Source organism: Bombus affinis, chromosome 4 (genome assembly GCF_024516045.1).
Source record: "Bombus affinis isolate iyBomAffi1 chromosome 4, iyBomAffi1.2, whole genome shotgun sequence".
NCBI lineage: Eukaryota > Metazoa > Arthropoda > Insecta > Hymenoptera > Apidae > Bombus > Bombus affinis.
In genome coordinates this window covers 7056994-7073864 of record NC_066347.1, presented here as the reverse complement: position 1 = coordinate 7073864, position 16871 = coordinate 7056994, and the positions used below count along the sequence as shown (strand labels likewise).

Here is a 16871-nt window from a genome sequence, read left to right as displayed (position 1 = left end):
AATTACATACTATATTTTTTTTTTTCAGAGAAAAAAGAAAATATACGGCGAATTTTCAAAAATGTACTCATATTTGGTAAAGTATGATATTTTTGACATAATAGTGACATTGAAATCATGTTGTCGCATATTTAGATATATTACGAAAAATTTATATCAAATGCTGATGAAGAAAAAAATAAAATAATTGGCTGTACCAGAGGTTGTATTTTACTTTAGGGGACATAAAATTATTGACTTTTTTTTATATATTATTACACACTTTTCTATTATTATTTAAAGTAAGAAATTCTAACTGATCAGATGTTACTTACATAAATGATGCCAGTTGTAAACTTGCCAACATATCAATATATGTAGTCTGCCCTGCCTAGTACAGTATTGCGTATCAGATCTAACGATCAGATGAATTTAGTTTCTCCCTCTCTGTTAATATATAATAGTACGTATCTACTTCGATCGTATGTCTAGTGTATTTTGTTGTGCTCCAAATATTAATTTCATATCTTGTGAACTCGAATAATACAAATTATTTTCAATAATATCAGAACCTTAAATATTTATTTCATACCTTTCGTCGAAATTTACATAAATTCTATATTATTATCGGTAAGTATGCGAATTCTGATATGTATTAAAACTATCCGTTACCGGTATTTCAAACATTGTAATTTTTTGTCTATTGTACATATCAAAAAATCAAAATGTATTAAAAGATCGAACTTTATTACACATAAATTTTTTCCATATTGACTAATCATTCGACATACATAATTGATACATATATCGTGTTTACTTGTTTGCTAGAATTTTCTTTCATATTTATGCAGCATAAGTGCGCATAATACGTTTTGTATAATTTATTATTTTCATTTGTTGTTTTAGGTAGCAATATGTCTGTTCCTTTAAAACCAGAGCTTCTTGCACAATTGGAAGCATTTTTCAATATATGCATGATAAATCCTTCTTTGTTAAATCAACCAGAATATTCTTTTATAAAAACGTTCATTGAATTTTTTGGAGGACGGATACCAAAAACAAATCAACAATCAAGTAATGAATCACCAATAAAAAAATCAGAAGATGCAAATGCATCTAAAGAACCTGAACCAGAACCAAAACCGGAACCAGAAAGCGAAGAAAGTGATATTGATCTTGATATGAGTGGAGTAATTGGTAAAAGTTTATCTAAAATTGTATCTTAATTTTTATTAATTTTTTTATTTAATCTTGATTTTTTGTATGCATCTTTAATAATTTTGGGATTTAAATAGAATTTATATTAATATTTAATAATTCTAAATTACAATTTTAGAACCAGATGAAGATACTCCTCAAAAAATGGGAAATCCTACTTTGCAACCAACAGAAGAAGAAATTGCAGAATCTCAGGCTAAACGTTCTGAAGCTGTATCAGCTTTTATAGAAAAAGATTATGAAAAGGCTATAGAACTTTATACAGAGGCCATAGTATTAAATCCACAGGCATCGTTACTTTATGCCAAACGTGGACAAATTTTCATGTTAATGAATAAACCTAATGCCTGTATTCGTGATTGTAATCGTGCTTTGGAACTAAATCCAGATAGTGCAGCAGCTCACAAGTTTAGAGGAAGGGCCTATCACTTGCTTGGAAAATTCGAAGAAGCGGCTACTGATTTGAGACTTGCTTGTAAATTTGACTTTGATGAGCAAGCGGATGAGTGGCTACGAGAAGTTACACCAAACGTAAGTATCTTCTTTTTAAATTGTTACTATCTTTCTCTTAATCTAATTTATTATTTCAATCACTTTGCATATTTTTCAAATTTTTTATTATTGAAAAGATTGCATGCGCGCTTAATAAGAATATCAATTAATCATATTGTAATTTTTCTTATAGTATTATTTTATGTAACTAAAATCAGTTAAATCCTGTTTGTTATATTGGATTAATATATCATACTTTTAGTTATCTATTAAATCTTATTTATTATATATATAAATAATCTGTATTTGGGATTGAGAATATTACATTTACACAAATGACAAGTATAATTTATATATTCCTATTTGAAAAATACATAAATTAAGTCTATTAAACCTCAATACTTAACTTACATAGAATAACATAACAATTTGCTTACTTTAAAAAAAATCGATCACACATGTGAACAACAATAACAATGCAAAACAATTCATGATTTATATGAGGCATTTAATTTACACAAGGTACATTAAAAATCAAATTTTTTACTAAAACAAACAATATATTCATTCACATTGAAATATAGTTTATATATCAACATGGGAAGTTATTATCGAGTAATTAATTAATTTTTTTTAAATAAATATTTATAACTTTTAATAAGAACACGATTTGTAGCTTCAAAAAGAGATCATTCTTATCTCTTTCTTAATGGAAATATTTTTATTTATTTTATTTTACATACTTATAATATGTAACTGCTTTTATCGTATGTTGTTCTGATAGCTGAAAGTGTCACAGCGTTGTGCTACAATTAGCACAACCATTACACTAAGTTCCAAAAAAGTCTATCGCGCGAGTTCACTGTATTTCCAACTTCTATATTTGTGTGTTAGACAATAGGACCCACCATTATTGTGATATGTTTTCCATAACTGTGTAATCAAAGCTGTATTGGAACACATTCAAAGGAAACACACTATTCTTTTCTTAGATTGGAATGGTAACACTCGTCCTATTTTCCAAACATAGGTTTCTTGAAATCTTCAATTCATTCCAATCCACTAATACACTTAAATATATGTTAAGCATATCATTAACCAACCGTATCATTTTCCTTATTGTGTCATTAGTATCCATATTATTTACCTACAAAACCAACAGTACGTTTTCATACTTCACAGTATGTCTTCTCATCCTTGAATGAACTATTTAATATTATCGCGCAAAATAATGTTCCAAGAGAATTCTGTTTAGGTCTTGCATTCTCTTCTCTTCATATATGATCCAGTTGGACTTTTATCTGAAGGCGATCCAACCTAAGTTTTTGTTATTTCAGGAAAGAAACTTCTCTGTACTGCTTCAAGTAATGAACTTACACCAATGTCCGTTTTCTTTCACTCATTCTCTTGTTTGTTTTGTACGATTTGCTCTCACCTCATACCTCATGTGGCATCAAGAGCTTTGTTTGAGAATGTAGGATTACACTCAACTAGAAGGACTTGTTTCATACTCGTGTATGACTTGCTCTACTGATTTCTTGTACTTGCCTACGAGCTCTGGCAAATCGTAAGCAATGGCAACATCGAGTCTATTGATCGGACATCCACGGAAGTACGTGCACGTAGAGCTTAGTAGAGGGAAATCATAAAGAGGATTTAATCGGAAGAAGTCTCGATAAACGTCTGGATCAGGCAAGTCATAGCGTGATATATTCTTCAAAGTACTTAAGCCCTCATAGATATGGTAATCTTGTGGATTATCGGTAATCTTGTCACTGATCTCTTTTTTGTTTCCAAAGAATGTCTTGTGATTGTAGTACGTGGTTAGGTAGCAGTCTACCATTTTAGCATGATTGCGCACTCGTACCTATAAGCATAAAGAAATATTTTATATTTAATCACCGATCAAAGACAACAGATTAAGAAGATGAAAAATCATATTAATGAAAAATCAATCGTAATAACTTACAGCGAATCTTCTGGCGCTCGCTATCTTATGCTCGACCCGTTTGTCGATGGCAGTACGTAAGTCACGTAGGAATGCACGTTCCTGAGCATACAATAACCTGGTAGGTGCACCAGCTTCGTATGGTAACGACCACAATGATGTGGAGTACATTATCGGTGGCTCAGCGCTGGACATCAGCGGGGATATATTCCAAATCAGAGCGCCTTGCACTCTCATCAGTTCTTCTGGTTTTACTTGATCAGCTTTGTTGAGAATGATGCGTGTCTGTTGTGTGGAAGTTCACATTATCCTGATGTTAATAGTGTCCAGATTTTAATATCGAAGTTTACCTGATGTTCCCTTCCTTTCAATTGATCAAGGATAGCCTCTGTTTCTGGCCCAACGTCTAACTTGGATGGATCGTATACTAGAAATATTATGTCTGCGCGGTCAATGAACCATTGACACGCATCGTTAAATGGGAACAAACGTTGGACTTGTTTTCGAATTTCTAAAATTCCTGGTATCTCGACGATATTGACCTATTATTAATGTAAAAAAAATACATCATTGAAATAACAAATTTTTATAGAATGAAATTATTTAAAGAATATATTTACTTTTTCTAGCAATTTATTGTCAAGTCGTAAACCCTTAAGACGATCGAGCAATCCTTGGCCGAATTTTTGTAATCCGGAGAAAGTCCAGTCGGCGGCTAGCTGTGTGCCATCGAGGATCTCCTCTTCCTCTCCGTGCATAATAATATTGAAGTAGGCCGGAGATGGCTCGGCTCCTGTGTCATTTCCATTTGGCGTTTTGCATTGCTCCTCAAAGCACTCTCTCAAACCACCTAAACACTATCTGTATATTCATGCTCCTAGCATGCTTCTAGCGCTAAATCTTTACATCAGCATTGTTTTACTATTTGAAGGCGTGATCACGGCCGACTTAGTTAAGCGTCAATGTAAAGTAAGTCGAAGCATCCTCGCACAACAAATTCTCACTACTTTCTTTGTTTTCTCGCTACTTACGCACCTGTTCTTAACGATGTCTGACTGTACTCGATATCGAGCAAATAGTTTATGATGGAAGATTTCCCACCGCTCCACGGACCCATGAAGAGGACTAGTGGCTTCGAAAATATTTCTGGATCTATAAAGTTAATGTTACATATTTAAATATCGAATATTAGTACTTTAGAATTAGTAGTATTTTTGGATATTACTATTTTAAGGAATAATCTTTTTATCAATTAATAGTGACCTATCTCATTTTGTTTATTTTAATTATGCTTACCACCAAAGTGTCTATTGCTCAAGTCTCTATATTTATACAAAGACTCCAATGGTTGAATGGCGTTGTCATAAACCCTCTTCAGTTCCTTTAGTATAACATCCGCGTGTTTCTCTATTGCTCGTTCTTTCTCTTCATTTTCTTCATCCAGTTTTAACAGCTGATTAATATGATCACGCGGTCGTAAATTCTCCGGTACCACTATCTCTCGGATCAAGTCTTCCTCTGGGGTAGGTTCTTCTTCGCTTTCTCCTGGTTCCTTCGAGCCTTCGCCATCTCCTTCGCCTTCTTCGCCTTCTCCTACGCCTTCTTCTCCGCCTTCTTCTTCGCCTTCTTTTCCGCCAACTTCTCTCCTAGCACGAGACTTCGGCTTATCAGTTTCTTCCTCTGCTGATTTAGCTCCTTCTTCAGCTCCCTTCTCTGTCGACTTCTCCGCTTCTTCTTCTTCTTCCATTGATTTTGCAGTTTCTTCTTCCACTGATTTTACAGTTTCTTTTTCAACTGATTTTGCGGTTTCTTCTTCAGACTTACCTTCTCCAGCTTCTTCGCTCTGTTTTGCTTCCTCCTCTGTTTGGCCTTCTATATTTTCACCTTCACCTTCTTTACTCTCTTCCTTCGCTTCTTCTCCGCTTACTTGTTGCTCCGCTGATTGACCTTCCTCTTCAGTTTTACTATCTTGGTCTTTTTCACCTTCTTCTTTAGAAACTGCTTCCTCTGCCTCTTCTGCCTTCGAATCGGTCGCGTCGTCTTCGGTTTTCTCTTCGTCAGACTTCACCTCCTCGGTCTTGGCTTCTTCGTCGGATTTCTCTTCGTCGATTTTCGCTTCTTCAGCCGATTCTCCTTCGGCTTGTGCTTCGTCGGATTTTCCATCGTCAGCCTGCGATTTTTCCTCGGATTTTCCTTCATCTACATCGATTTCAGCATCCCGTTGTACTTCTTCTTCTGATTTTCCAGCATCCGCTGGTTCTTCTTCCTCAGACTTTTCCACTTGTGCTGCCTCCTCCGATTTTTCCTCTTCACCAGATTTTACATCCTTATCCTCTTCAGTTCCTTCCTGAGCAGAATCTGCACCACCGTCTTCTGCTTGTTCCACAGATTCCTCCTTATCCTCCTCGGTTTCTTTGACTACTTCTCCGGACTTTTCATCTGGTTGCTCATTTTCACCTAGAAGCAATAATATGTTTTTTAATACTTTGGCAATAATAATGAATCTTGAAAGAAGAAACGTGATATAGTATTCTAGCTTCCTTTGTTTTATGATTCTACAAAAGCTCCAGGAATTTAATCTAATTTGTTAAGGTAAGAAATTTTATTAAGTTGAAATAGTTTATTTAAGATAAGAAAAATTATATAAAAAGGCAAGAATAATTAGATAAGAATCGAAAGAAGCATAAAGGAGCAGTATTGAGTATAGTATTGAGTATTAGCTTGGTGTAATATTAATTACCTAACTTAAATGAATTTATAGATGTAAGAAGAAGATTAACAGGTTGATGCAAATACTGATCCTTTAACATTTACCTCTTTCTGCTTCACCTGCTTCGGCACTTTCTCCAGGTTCTTCTCCAGCTTCAGCACTTTGCACACCTTGTTCGCCACTTTCTACGCCTCCAGTTTCTTCTACCGATTCTTGTTTATCTTCTTCTGTTGCCACATCTTCCTTTGAAGGCTTACCTTCCTACAGCGAATGTCAAAAAACATTTTCGTGATTTTCATACATTAAAATGATAATTATTGATTTTAGAATGAAAAAGATACTTTGTCTTACTTCTTCGCTCGCAGGTTTTGCTTCATCTTCTTGACTCTCTTTATCGACGTCGGTCCCGGCCTCGGCACTGGTCTGCTCCAAAGATCCTTCAAACGAAAGATTCTAGAAATCGTTGTGCTCCAGTTGAATATCCCTCGACATTTTAACATTACCTGTACCGAGATCCTTCAACGCCTTCTCTATATATGGTCGACACAGATCCTCTGACGGCACTTCTAGCTCTTCTTCGCTTTGCACTCCTGAAAACATAAGTTCAGTCTCAAAATTACTACAGGAATTTACGTATTTATTAGAAGAGAAGAAGCAGTACTCATGTTGAAAAGTGAAAAAGATTATTACTACGAATATTAGTTAATTATGAATTTATTGCACGTTTGAAGAAGCACTTGGCTTCCATTTTAAAATTATTGGAATTTCAATTTCTTTTCTTCAATTTTTTTTTTTTTTATAAAAGAACAAATTGTGTATCTGAAATATAATATTTTATTGATACAATAACACTAAAGAACCATTGGTATATCCTGATGGTCATTCATGAACGTATATGAGGTGTATATACAATAACAAGAAATGTTTATATGAAGTATTTTCTCTTCTGTACGAATTTTACAAAAGATTTCACGGTTGGCTTGGTTCTATGCCGATTCTTTGGGTGCCAGGAATTTTCGTCGAGAGTTCTCACTATGCTAAACACGCGGTGCCAAAAGAAGGTGCGGAGTATTAGATAACCTAGCACGGAGCTTAGCAGGAGAGTTTAACGCCACGCGACCACCAAAAATATCTGACCCAGGTGACGCAAGATCTTGTCAGAGTCATTACACATCGTTTGGGTTGAACGCGTGCTCGAACAGTGACAGGTGTGCCGAAACAACAACCATGCTTGATCGTGATCTAAGCAACTAGGAAAAGATAAGTATCGTTCCTAAAGGACATTAAAAGTCCAATAGTAAAAGATCATAGATTTCCAAAGTTTGAGACGCAACCCACTAATGGATCAAATATTAAAATATGAGAGTAGTTTACATGTTTATCAGGAAAGTTTTACTCATCAAGAACCTTCGATAAACGATTTTAACTAAAAGAAGAATATCTTCGGTATATCCTATGGAATGTAATTTCTTGTCCAAGTAGATTTATTGCTTGGTAAATTGAACTTGAACAAGTACAAATATTTTGATATTTAGAATGTTCAACATCAAGTTCTTTAGAAGAAGATGGCTTTTGAAAACAACATATGAAAATAATAGTCCAACAGTCATTGTGAAGAGAAGAAGAAGATGATAATGAAAAGAAATGTACAATAATGGGAACACTGAAGATGATGATAAAGAATGGTTTTCGATTAAGAATGATGTTTTTAGAAATTTATTAGGATAAGTAGATTTACAGAAGAGAAATTAAAGAAGAATGCAAATGCTGCCAAGTAAAGTTTTAAGAACACAGCAGAAGAGAGTTACCAAGTAATTAATCAGCGGTAGTACCTTGAAAATTTAAAGATGCATTAACACCTTGAATATATTCCAAACTGCGACATTTTGATACCAGAACAATTATTGAGAAATATGGGGATCAGTTACCAGTTAGTAACCTTGTGAGAGTATAATAATAAGAATTAATTGGATTAATTATCAATACCTTTATTACTATAGATTATTTGACACATTTCTATGTGTCCAAACGTAATATACAAACTGAAGGAAGATTTTATATACACATACATTCACTTTTACTACTATTGACAATTATTGATTATGTACTGAACATCTAGATCTAAGGCAACTAGAGGAAAATGAAGAAACTCTACAATCTAAACATTACAACAAACCCTCAGGATCCATTAGACTAAAATTGTACTTCACATGCTGTGAAATCATTTCCAAATTTATTGAAAGGAAAAGGGACACAAATAAGCACAGTGTTTCAACGTTGAAGACTATAAATCCTATGAATAATGAAGATGAGTTCAAATGAAATGTGTCAATACTCTCAGACGTTTGTCTATGAAAAGATGGTACGCCAGGATCTAGCTTTGGTGTTATAATATGTGCCACCGTATATAAAATCTCGGTCGATGAAAATGTCGATATCATCTTTCTAGGCAGTACCTGGGAGGCCGGTTTCTAAGTTTAGCGACGAGTAGGCGGCTTTGAGCCGAGCAACACTTGAAAATATTTATATATTGGATGAGCGAAACGTATTTTTATCGGTTATTCGCAGCGAAAAAGTACAAATACTTTAGCCGAGATTCTTCGACGATACAAAATTCATTGATACCGTCGATGATGATATCCATGCATTGGAACAACAAATTGAAGAGCAACATCGGCAGAAGATATACTAGTATACTAGAGATACTGGATATACTAATTAATGATTATATAGCAACCAACGATTTCTTACTATGAAATAACTATGAAGAATTTATATGGAGTCAGGTTTCCCGTTCCTTAGCCGATGATGCAATTTTCAAAGTGAAATTTAGTTACTCTATAGTTATAGATGAAAAGAAAATACGTAGCATGTATTGCTCATAAATTTTCATCATTACATCACACGTGTTGGTACTCTTGGCACGAGATCTTATCATTTAGCACGCTTTAGCCTTTTGTCTCCCACAAAATCGGAGGGAATCTTAACAAAGTTCTAACGATGCTTAATTATTTATTGAATTTTAACTTGACTTTAAGAGACTCGTTAAATTATTTATGTAGCTTTTCTTCCCCTTTTATTTGTTTTTGTTTTATAGCGGATTTCAAGATTTTATTTTGATTTAGATTTACTGTTTTGTTACTGGATATTATGAGAACAAACAAAGAAGTAAATTATAAGTGAAGAGCTGCTACCGCTAATTTACAGGCGAAATATTAATTTTAGACTTTAGCGATCTGTAAGATAATATGTTGAAATTACGTATGTTGCAAAATAATCCTCGAAAATGTCAAGATACGGGTAATGGAAGTAGAGGTAAGCAGCTGTCGTTTGGCACAAGCATAGCCACCAAGGATAAAGATAGATTCTGAAGTCTTGTTCCGTGCACTGTGGCATGTATAGTCTTTAATCTTTTTGCTATAAAAGTTAGATTTACTTGAAAAGAGTATTGTTCATTTTTCCTTGACTTGCCATTGATCTATTATATTACTCTAATCATTTTTACAAGTACTCTTTCCCTATGAAAGAAAATTTTCATATAAAGATTTTTATAAAGAAATTAAATTGCTATTTAAAGATAATATGAAAGATTGTATCAATTATTATATTGATTGATATAGATATAATTTATTTAAGAAATTGCACCTTAGTATAATACTATATTCTTTAATAATATTAAAAGTGTCATGGCATAAATGCACGTTATTATTTATAGTAATTTTTAAAAGTTTCAATATTATATGTTTACCATATATTTAACGAATATTAATTTATGAACTGTTCGTAAGTGGTAAACACGGATTCTGATTATCCTTCATTGTCCATTGCCATCAGCAAACATGTTAAGGTTTAGGTATCGCTTTAAACGGAATTCACGATCAAATTTGTAGAATTTAGAGCGAATTTGGCACGGATTTATGCCTGTTCTTATGTAATTATTTGCAAGTTGTTGACAGTCGGTTTCCATCGATTCCTAAAATAACAAATCCTTGAATCCACGATCAAAATCGTTTACTCGATCGTCGTCCCATTTCGCTTCGTTAATTTGACCGCAATACCGTTATCGTTGTTCTTCAACTGCATTTCACATCTACAATAACCGTTTCATATTGCATAAAAAAGAAAAAAGAACGGAAAGAAAAAGAAATAAATAATGACCACTAAATGCCTAACATTTCAAATAAATATTCTTTTATATCTATGAAAACCATCGAAAACGAAAAATTTAGTTTATTTAAGAAATTAAAAGAGAATATAATAGCACGTAATTCCTTCAACTTCTTTCATTTCTTCATTGAATTTCTTCACTGAAACGAAAACGAAAAATTTAGTTTACTTAAGAAATTAAAAGAGAATATAATAGCACGTAGTTCCTTCAACTTCAATTTACAAAGTGCAATCATTTTGTATTCTTTTTGATATAGATATATATTTATAATGTTTTTATAATATTTTCAAAAAAATGATTCTATTTTATTAAGAATCGTTACTGATATGACGTATATGTAAATAATTATCGGTATTATTTTAAAATGATTCTATTGCGTTAAGAACCACTATTGAACTATCGGTACTATTCGAAGGAGTTTGTAAGACGTCACGATGTATCAAGGAAATAAAGTTAAACGTTGAAAGGAAGAACACGTGACGTTGAATGGAGAAGAGATGCTCGTTAACGGTATCGACATAACAAACCAACGATGATGCAATGGATCGTAGGTTCATCGGTTCGATCGCACGTTTGCTCGATGCTGAAGAGGCTTGACAAGCCAGGCAACCGATGACGCAGACCAGTGACTTTACGTAACATTGACCTTCATCAATCGTCACACGTTCGTCAGCGCGTCATCCATATCATCGACCGCTAAAACTTCTAGAAACTTGACCACACTGACACCTACGCGCTTGAAAAATCGATGATCTAGATCAATCCTAACAATTGGAAACGATAAAATCAAAAGATTCTCAGGTCTACGATCATCTTCACTAATAATATCGTGAATCATACTCGTGCAAAAGCAAGGTGTTGCTCTTCGTTTATAAAATTAACGACGAATAAACGTCGAATAAACGACGTCGCGTAGATACATTCTAAAAAAGCGTCTCGTGACAACTCGTTAAAAATAACGCGAAAACAAATGATGATGTCGATGCATGGATTTGCTTGGCAACTCTGTTTCCGGTTAGAATTGAAACGAATCGATGGAGAAAATTCCGTAAAGGAGATTATGTGTATATGCGATGAACGAGGTAGTCTCTTTAGAGAAAATCTTGGCACAAACACTTGGTTTTGAAATTCTACGAAACGATGCAACAATGTGGAGAAGAATCAATTCTCTTCTAAAAAGTTCTTGTTTAATTTCTTTTGTAAATTGGAAAACCGTTAAGAACTTCGTAATGACTTCCAGAGTTCCATCAACTTTGAGTATCATATTTAATCGTCATAAAACATAGAACAAAATTAGAACCGGAAACAGAGATACGTTGATCACTTCCTGATATAAATTTTTCTAAATAAAAACTTGGACGAGAAACTATGTCAAAAACACTCAAAATAGATGAACTCCCTTGAATCAAACGATTGCGGAAAAATTGAAAAACAGGGATGAGGATGGTGCAAAGTCTCTTCCTAAAGGAACGATAAAACTTTGGAAGATAAACTGTACCAGATATAAAGATCAACTTTCTCAAATCAAACGATTGCACAAGAATCGGAAAACATGGATGATGATGATGATACAAGATCGCTTCCGGAAGGAACGATAAAATCTTGGAAAATAAACCGTAGCAGAAATACTCGAGAGATTAATTACTCCAAATGAAGCGTTCACGGAAGAATCGAAAGAGAAGAATGATGATACAAAGCGAACGGGGGAAGAGAAGCATCCTTGGAGGGAAGGGGCCCGATCGAGGGCTACTCACCCTGTAAGGCGACGGCTAGAAGGGCCAGCAAGAGGCCCACGAAGTACGCGGGTCTCAGCCGCGAGCCCGTCATCTCGTTTCACTAGGCACTACACGATGAGCCAGGGCTGGCAGCTCGTCTCACTCGATAGTCGCCTTCGACTCCAACTTGCCCGCGAGGAACTGGCATTGTCACTACCGCCAAACCCCGAAGTCGCCCCTCTACTTCTCACCCCACAGCCGGGACCACGCGAGCCATCATTTTCTCGTTTTTTCCCGCCTGATCGCGAGATTCCATTCGCGTAATTTTCGAATACCTATTGTTTTTGGTATTTGCTGGCGAGAAGAATTGCATGTTAAATTCCTTATCGTTTATTGGGTGGATTAGCGTCAAATTAAATACAATTAAATTCCAATCGAGAAGATCTTAGTATGTCCGAAGAAAGGAAGAATGTTTCTTCACACTTTCTCTAAGTGTTCTAGAAATTGGAGACACTTTTAATATATATATATTATTTATAGAGAAAGGATATGCGTGTGAAGATGTGGATTATTACTTAGACTCTGTATAATTAATTACGACGTGATGCATATAAATGGAAGTGAATGATTCTATGTTGCAGAGAAGATCTAGAGTACATACAGATATACTCTATAAATAATTACTCGATATTTGATGGAGTAAACATGTTTGTTTCGAAACCGTTAGGAGAGAAAAAGAAATGAATCTGAGCGAAGGAAATCGAAATCTTTAATGTTGATGTTGTTGATTTCGTAACGTGTTGATAGAGAGGATGATAGGTTTGAATAGAAGATACTATACTAGGATTTTAATGAAAGATTAAACTTGAATTGAGCTCTTTTGACAATTTACCAGGTTCGTTCTCTTTACTCAAATCAATAGATTGGTTAAAGCAACTCATAGAAACTTCTATAATTACGAGATTTAACCAAAAAGTACGGCTTTTAAACGAGTCCAATGAAGCGTTGCTTTTATTCGAGGCTAGCAATAGTCTACAAAACGACAATTTGGTTTTTCCTGAAGTATGCAGAAGATGCCTGAGCACGACCACCACTGATTCACCGAATCATTATCTCGTACAATCCGTAGATACTGGTCGTAGAGTGGCAGTTTTAAAAATACCTCTTGGCGGCCCGGTTTTCTCGGGTTTGCAGGGTCTACCTGGCCGACAGACCGCTAAGACATTGACTAGCGACCGTGCACGAAGATCCTGCACACGTTTCGACCTAACTATCACGTCATCCTCAACCTCGTTTCCATCGTCGTCGTCTTCGTCGATCTTTTCTTCCTCCTCTTCCTGCGTTTTTTTTTTTTTAATATATGACGAAAGTCTGTCATCGACCATTTTTCTGTTGCTATATTTTCTCATCGATGGTCACAGTATGTTACCCCCAGAATTTGGTAGGTCAGATGAAGGAAGGTCGATGACGGAAATTCATGACGAGTATAAAGATAGAGGTTTATAAATAATCACGATAATCTCTCGCAGATATATTTTCTTTGTCTTCGCAATAAAAATTACGAAGCTTTATCGAAGATCAAAGTTGTGTAGTTACTTAATACGAGCCAATTATATGCGCCGCAGTCGTAGAATTCCTAAAATACATGCGTGATATGGGGACAAGGTCGTCATGGAAATCGGCAGAAAGTTAGATGTTGATGAAAGTAGTACATCTTTGATCTCGAGGAATGTGTGTTGGTTTTGCTAGTCAAAATAAATCGAATATCTTAATCAAATAGTACCGAAATTGTAATACTTCGAGTCTTTAGAAAATAAGCCTCTGTGATTCCTATTTAGTATATAGGAATTTGGAATAATTCGATTGTTTAATTTTCCATTTTCAACTTCTTTATGTTGTTGAAGGCAGGAAAATCGAAGTATAATTTCATTCTCATTGAAAAAATTATATCCAATACATTGTTATATTTGATAATGTGCTACGTAACTTATTATAGGTTTTTATTGTCAATGAAAATAGCGTTACATCAAATAAACTCTCCTCTTGAAATATTCAGGATGCAAATGTAATAATTCTCAGTAGTATATATGCTACATCGTAGCATTTGCAAGTTCTGTATAACATTAGCAGGTATCAGTGCTTGTATATTGTTATAGTTATATATATATAGTTACTTGTATATAGTTCCTTATAAAACTTGGAATTTTATACAATATACAAACACTGAAGCTCGAAATTTTATAAAAAATTCCCAATATATATGATTAATATATATAATGTATAATAAATAATATGCAATAAATAGAATATAAAAGATTATATCGAAAGCATCGTAAACACATAAAAGATAGTCAATTCTCAAAATTCAATACGTTTCACATACCAAATAACATTTTACATCTGCCTGGCTTCGACAAACAGATTAATACAAAGTACGAAGATAATTTTAATTGCCTGAACCTAAATTCCTAAAGGATGTTCAAAAGTATTTTAAACAGATATAATACAGCATGATATATAAAAATTTACTAAATCCTCCAATTATAATAGCAAAAGTCAGATCAGGACAAAACTTTAAGGACCCGTTCTATTAACAAGAACTCAAAGGCGCCATCTCCACTAATTTTTCAATTACTAAAATACTCTGTACTACTTCGAAATCACTAGAATAAAATTTCACATAAAGTGGGAAGCAAGCTTCCAACGAAACGCTTCGTTCTGAAATTAAAGAACCGTGAATACGAGAACACGAAAGGCGGAAAGGAGACAAACTTTTGTGCGACGTAATATTAGAGGAATTCCAGACGTCTGTTATCGACGGTCCCAACGAGAGAGCGTGGCTACGGCGCGTGTAGCAAAGAGAAGAGATTCGCAGCGAAATGCGTGCTCGTTCGGACAGAGAGAAGCATCGAAACGACGGGCGCCTTTATATTTAGAAGCCCGGGTCGCCGCCGTATAAGGTGGTGCTTCCCTCGTGCAAAAGTTCTCGCGTTTGCTCGCTATCTCCCGTGCTCTCTCCTTTATCCTTTCTTCTTCTTATCTCTTTATCTTCTCTTATCTATAACATTGTTCTATCAGGTTATCGATCTTATAGTATTGTTCAAAAGTTCTGTCAGTTTAGGCAATAAAAATATAACAAGTGTTTTTAATATCTCCATTTATTTCCTTATGTCTATGTGTCGTCTATTTAATTCAACGATTCTTTATATGAACTTCAGTCATGAATATCTTCCCGCCTTAATTATTATTGTCATGACAAAGAGTCATTTTATTTATTTATTGTTGAAATAAGACATTCGTAGTTATTATATAGAACTAGTTTCTATTTAAGTCTATCACGATGTAGTTAAGAAACAATGCTATTGATAAATAACGTAGAAACTGACAGCACTTTTGCATCCATCTAATTATAAATCGTTGTTGTCCTTTCTTCTTATCTTTGTATTATAAATGGCTCGTTACGGCCGAACTTCAATATTAAAATATAGATGTTGCGCTTCTATGCGATGGATAATTTCTATTATAACATTGAATATTTCTACCTATTATTCATTGATATTTAAATAAACTACGATAAAACACTCTGATTTGATATAGTTCCTCTATTATAAATATTCCTTCAATATTGAAACAGAGATTTCAATGTTTCATTATTCGTTATGATTTTGCGTAGTACGTGAGACAATGTAAAATTCTTTTCATTGACGCCAAAACGCTGGAATGTTTAGGTACGAGCGTAGATTTCATCATTGTAGCAACGATGGGACATAGTTTAGTGCACACAAAATTTTCATGGTCTATTCGAAACGCTAACTGATCCTTGCCAAGGATAGGAGCTGAAGTGTAAAACTGAATTACAAATGGAAAGCTGTCGAGTATGTATGAAGTGTAAAAGAGGGAAGTATAACGAGAACGGGAAAAGTATCGATTTGAGAAACGAAGTTTACTGGCCAAATTGGCCGGTACACGATCTATAATAAGCTCGTAATCGTATGAGGTCACAATACGGCTTGGACAGACGTGTTTCACGTCATTATGATTTAGTATTTGGATAGGTTCCTGAACCTGGACAGATCCCTGAGTTATTCCTTTCACGGAACATAATGATTAGAGTACTTTGTGTTAGATCGCAAACATTGTACAAAAATTCGTTCTTTTATATATTTTAATTAAAATAATATTCAAAATATATAAATCTAAATTAGACATTAAAAATAAAGATTCTTTCTATTATTTTTACTTACTGTATTTATTATATTATTTTGTCTATTATATTCTGCGATAAACCAGTGTATTTTATATCAAATTTTCCTTTATAGGCTCGGAAGATCGAGGAACATAAGAGAAAGAAGGAACGCAAGATACAAGAAAAGTTAGAGCGTGAGAGACAAGAAAGATTAAGGAAAGCTCGAGAAACTGCAAAAGCTTATGAAGACAACACTCGTACTTCCCAAACTGATCATCCCGGAGATAATCCTGGAATGGGAGACTTTTATAAATTTTTAAATGATCCAGATGTTCTCCAAGCTTTCCAGGTAAATATCTACTAATCAATCCATTCGACAATATTGTTTATGCGTTAAAATAAACTTCTGTATCACTTGGTTATGTAGAAGTTAAATTATATAATTAAATTAAAAT

At 34.2% G+C, this 16871-nt stretch overlaps 2 protein-coding genes across 5 annotated transcripts in view; one reads left to right on the top strand and one right to left on the bottom strand.

Moving 5' to 3' along the window:
- The first annotated feature begins 373 nt into the window (after nt 1-373).
- LOC126915843 (putative protein FAM10A4) overlaps nt 374-16871 on the top strand; it is an 18278-nt gene continuing 1780 nt past the window's right edge. The window contains exons 1-4 of the mRNA XM_050720951.1: nt 374-609; nt 886-1176; nt 1316-1728; nt 16550-16765. Coding sequence (XP_050576908.1) covers nt 894-1176; nt 1316-1728; nt 16550-16765 — 912 coding nt within the window. The 5' untranslated portion in view covers nt 374-609; nt 886-893. The remainder of the gene's footprint in view (nt 610-885; nt 1177-1315; nt 1729-16549; nt 16766-16871) is intronic.
- On the bottom strand, nt 2016-12512 carry LOC126915826 (translation initiation factor IF-2). Of its 4 annotated transcripts, XM_050720896.1 has the most exons (11): nt 12270-12507; nt 6851-6937; nt 6699-6784; nt 6452-6608; nt 5462-6094; nt 4934-5407; nt 4673-4789; nt 4258-4487; nt 3988-4179; nt 3659-3922; nt 2016-3556 (listed from the first exon to the last, which is right to left on the bottom strand). In XM_050720896.1, exons 1-11 carry the CDS (start codon nt 12340-12342, stop codon nt 3176-3178), a joined length of 2694 nt encoding a protein of 897 aa, XP_050576853.1. In that variant the 5' UTR covers nt 12343-12507; the 3' UTR covers nt 2016-3175. The 4 variants fall into 4 exon arrangements, with proteins under 4 accessions (XP_050576853.1, XP_050576851.1, XP_050576850.1 ...); XM_050720894.1 differs by having other exon boundaries at nt 4934-6094; nt 6467-6608; nt 12270-12512; XM_050720893.1 differs by having other exon boundaries at nt 4934-6094; nt 12270-12502.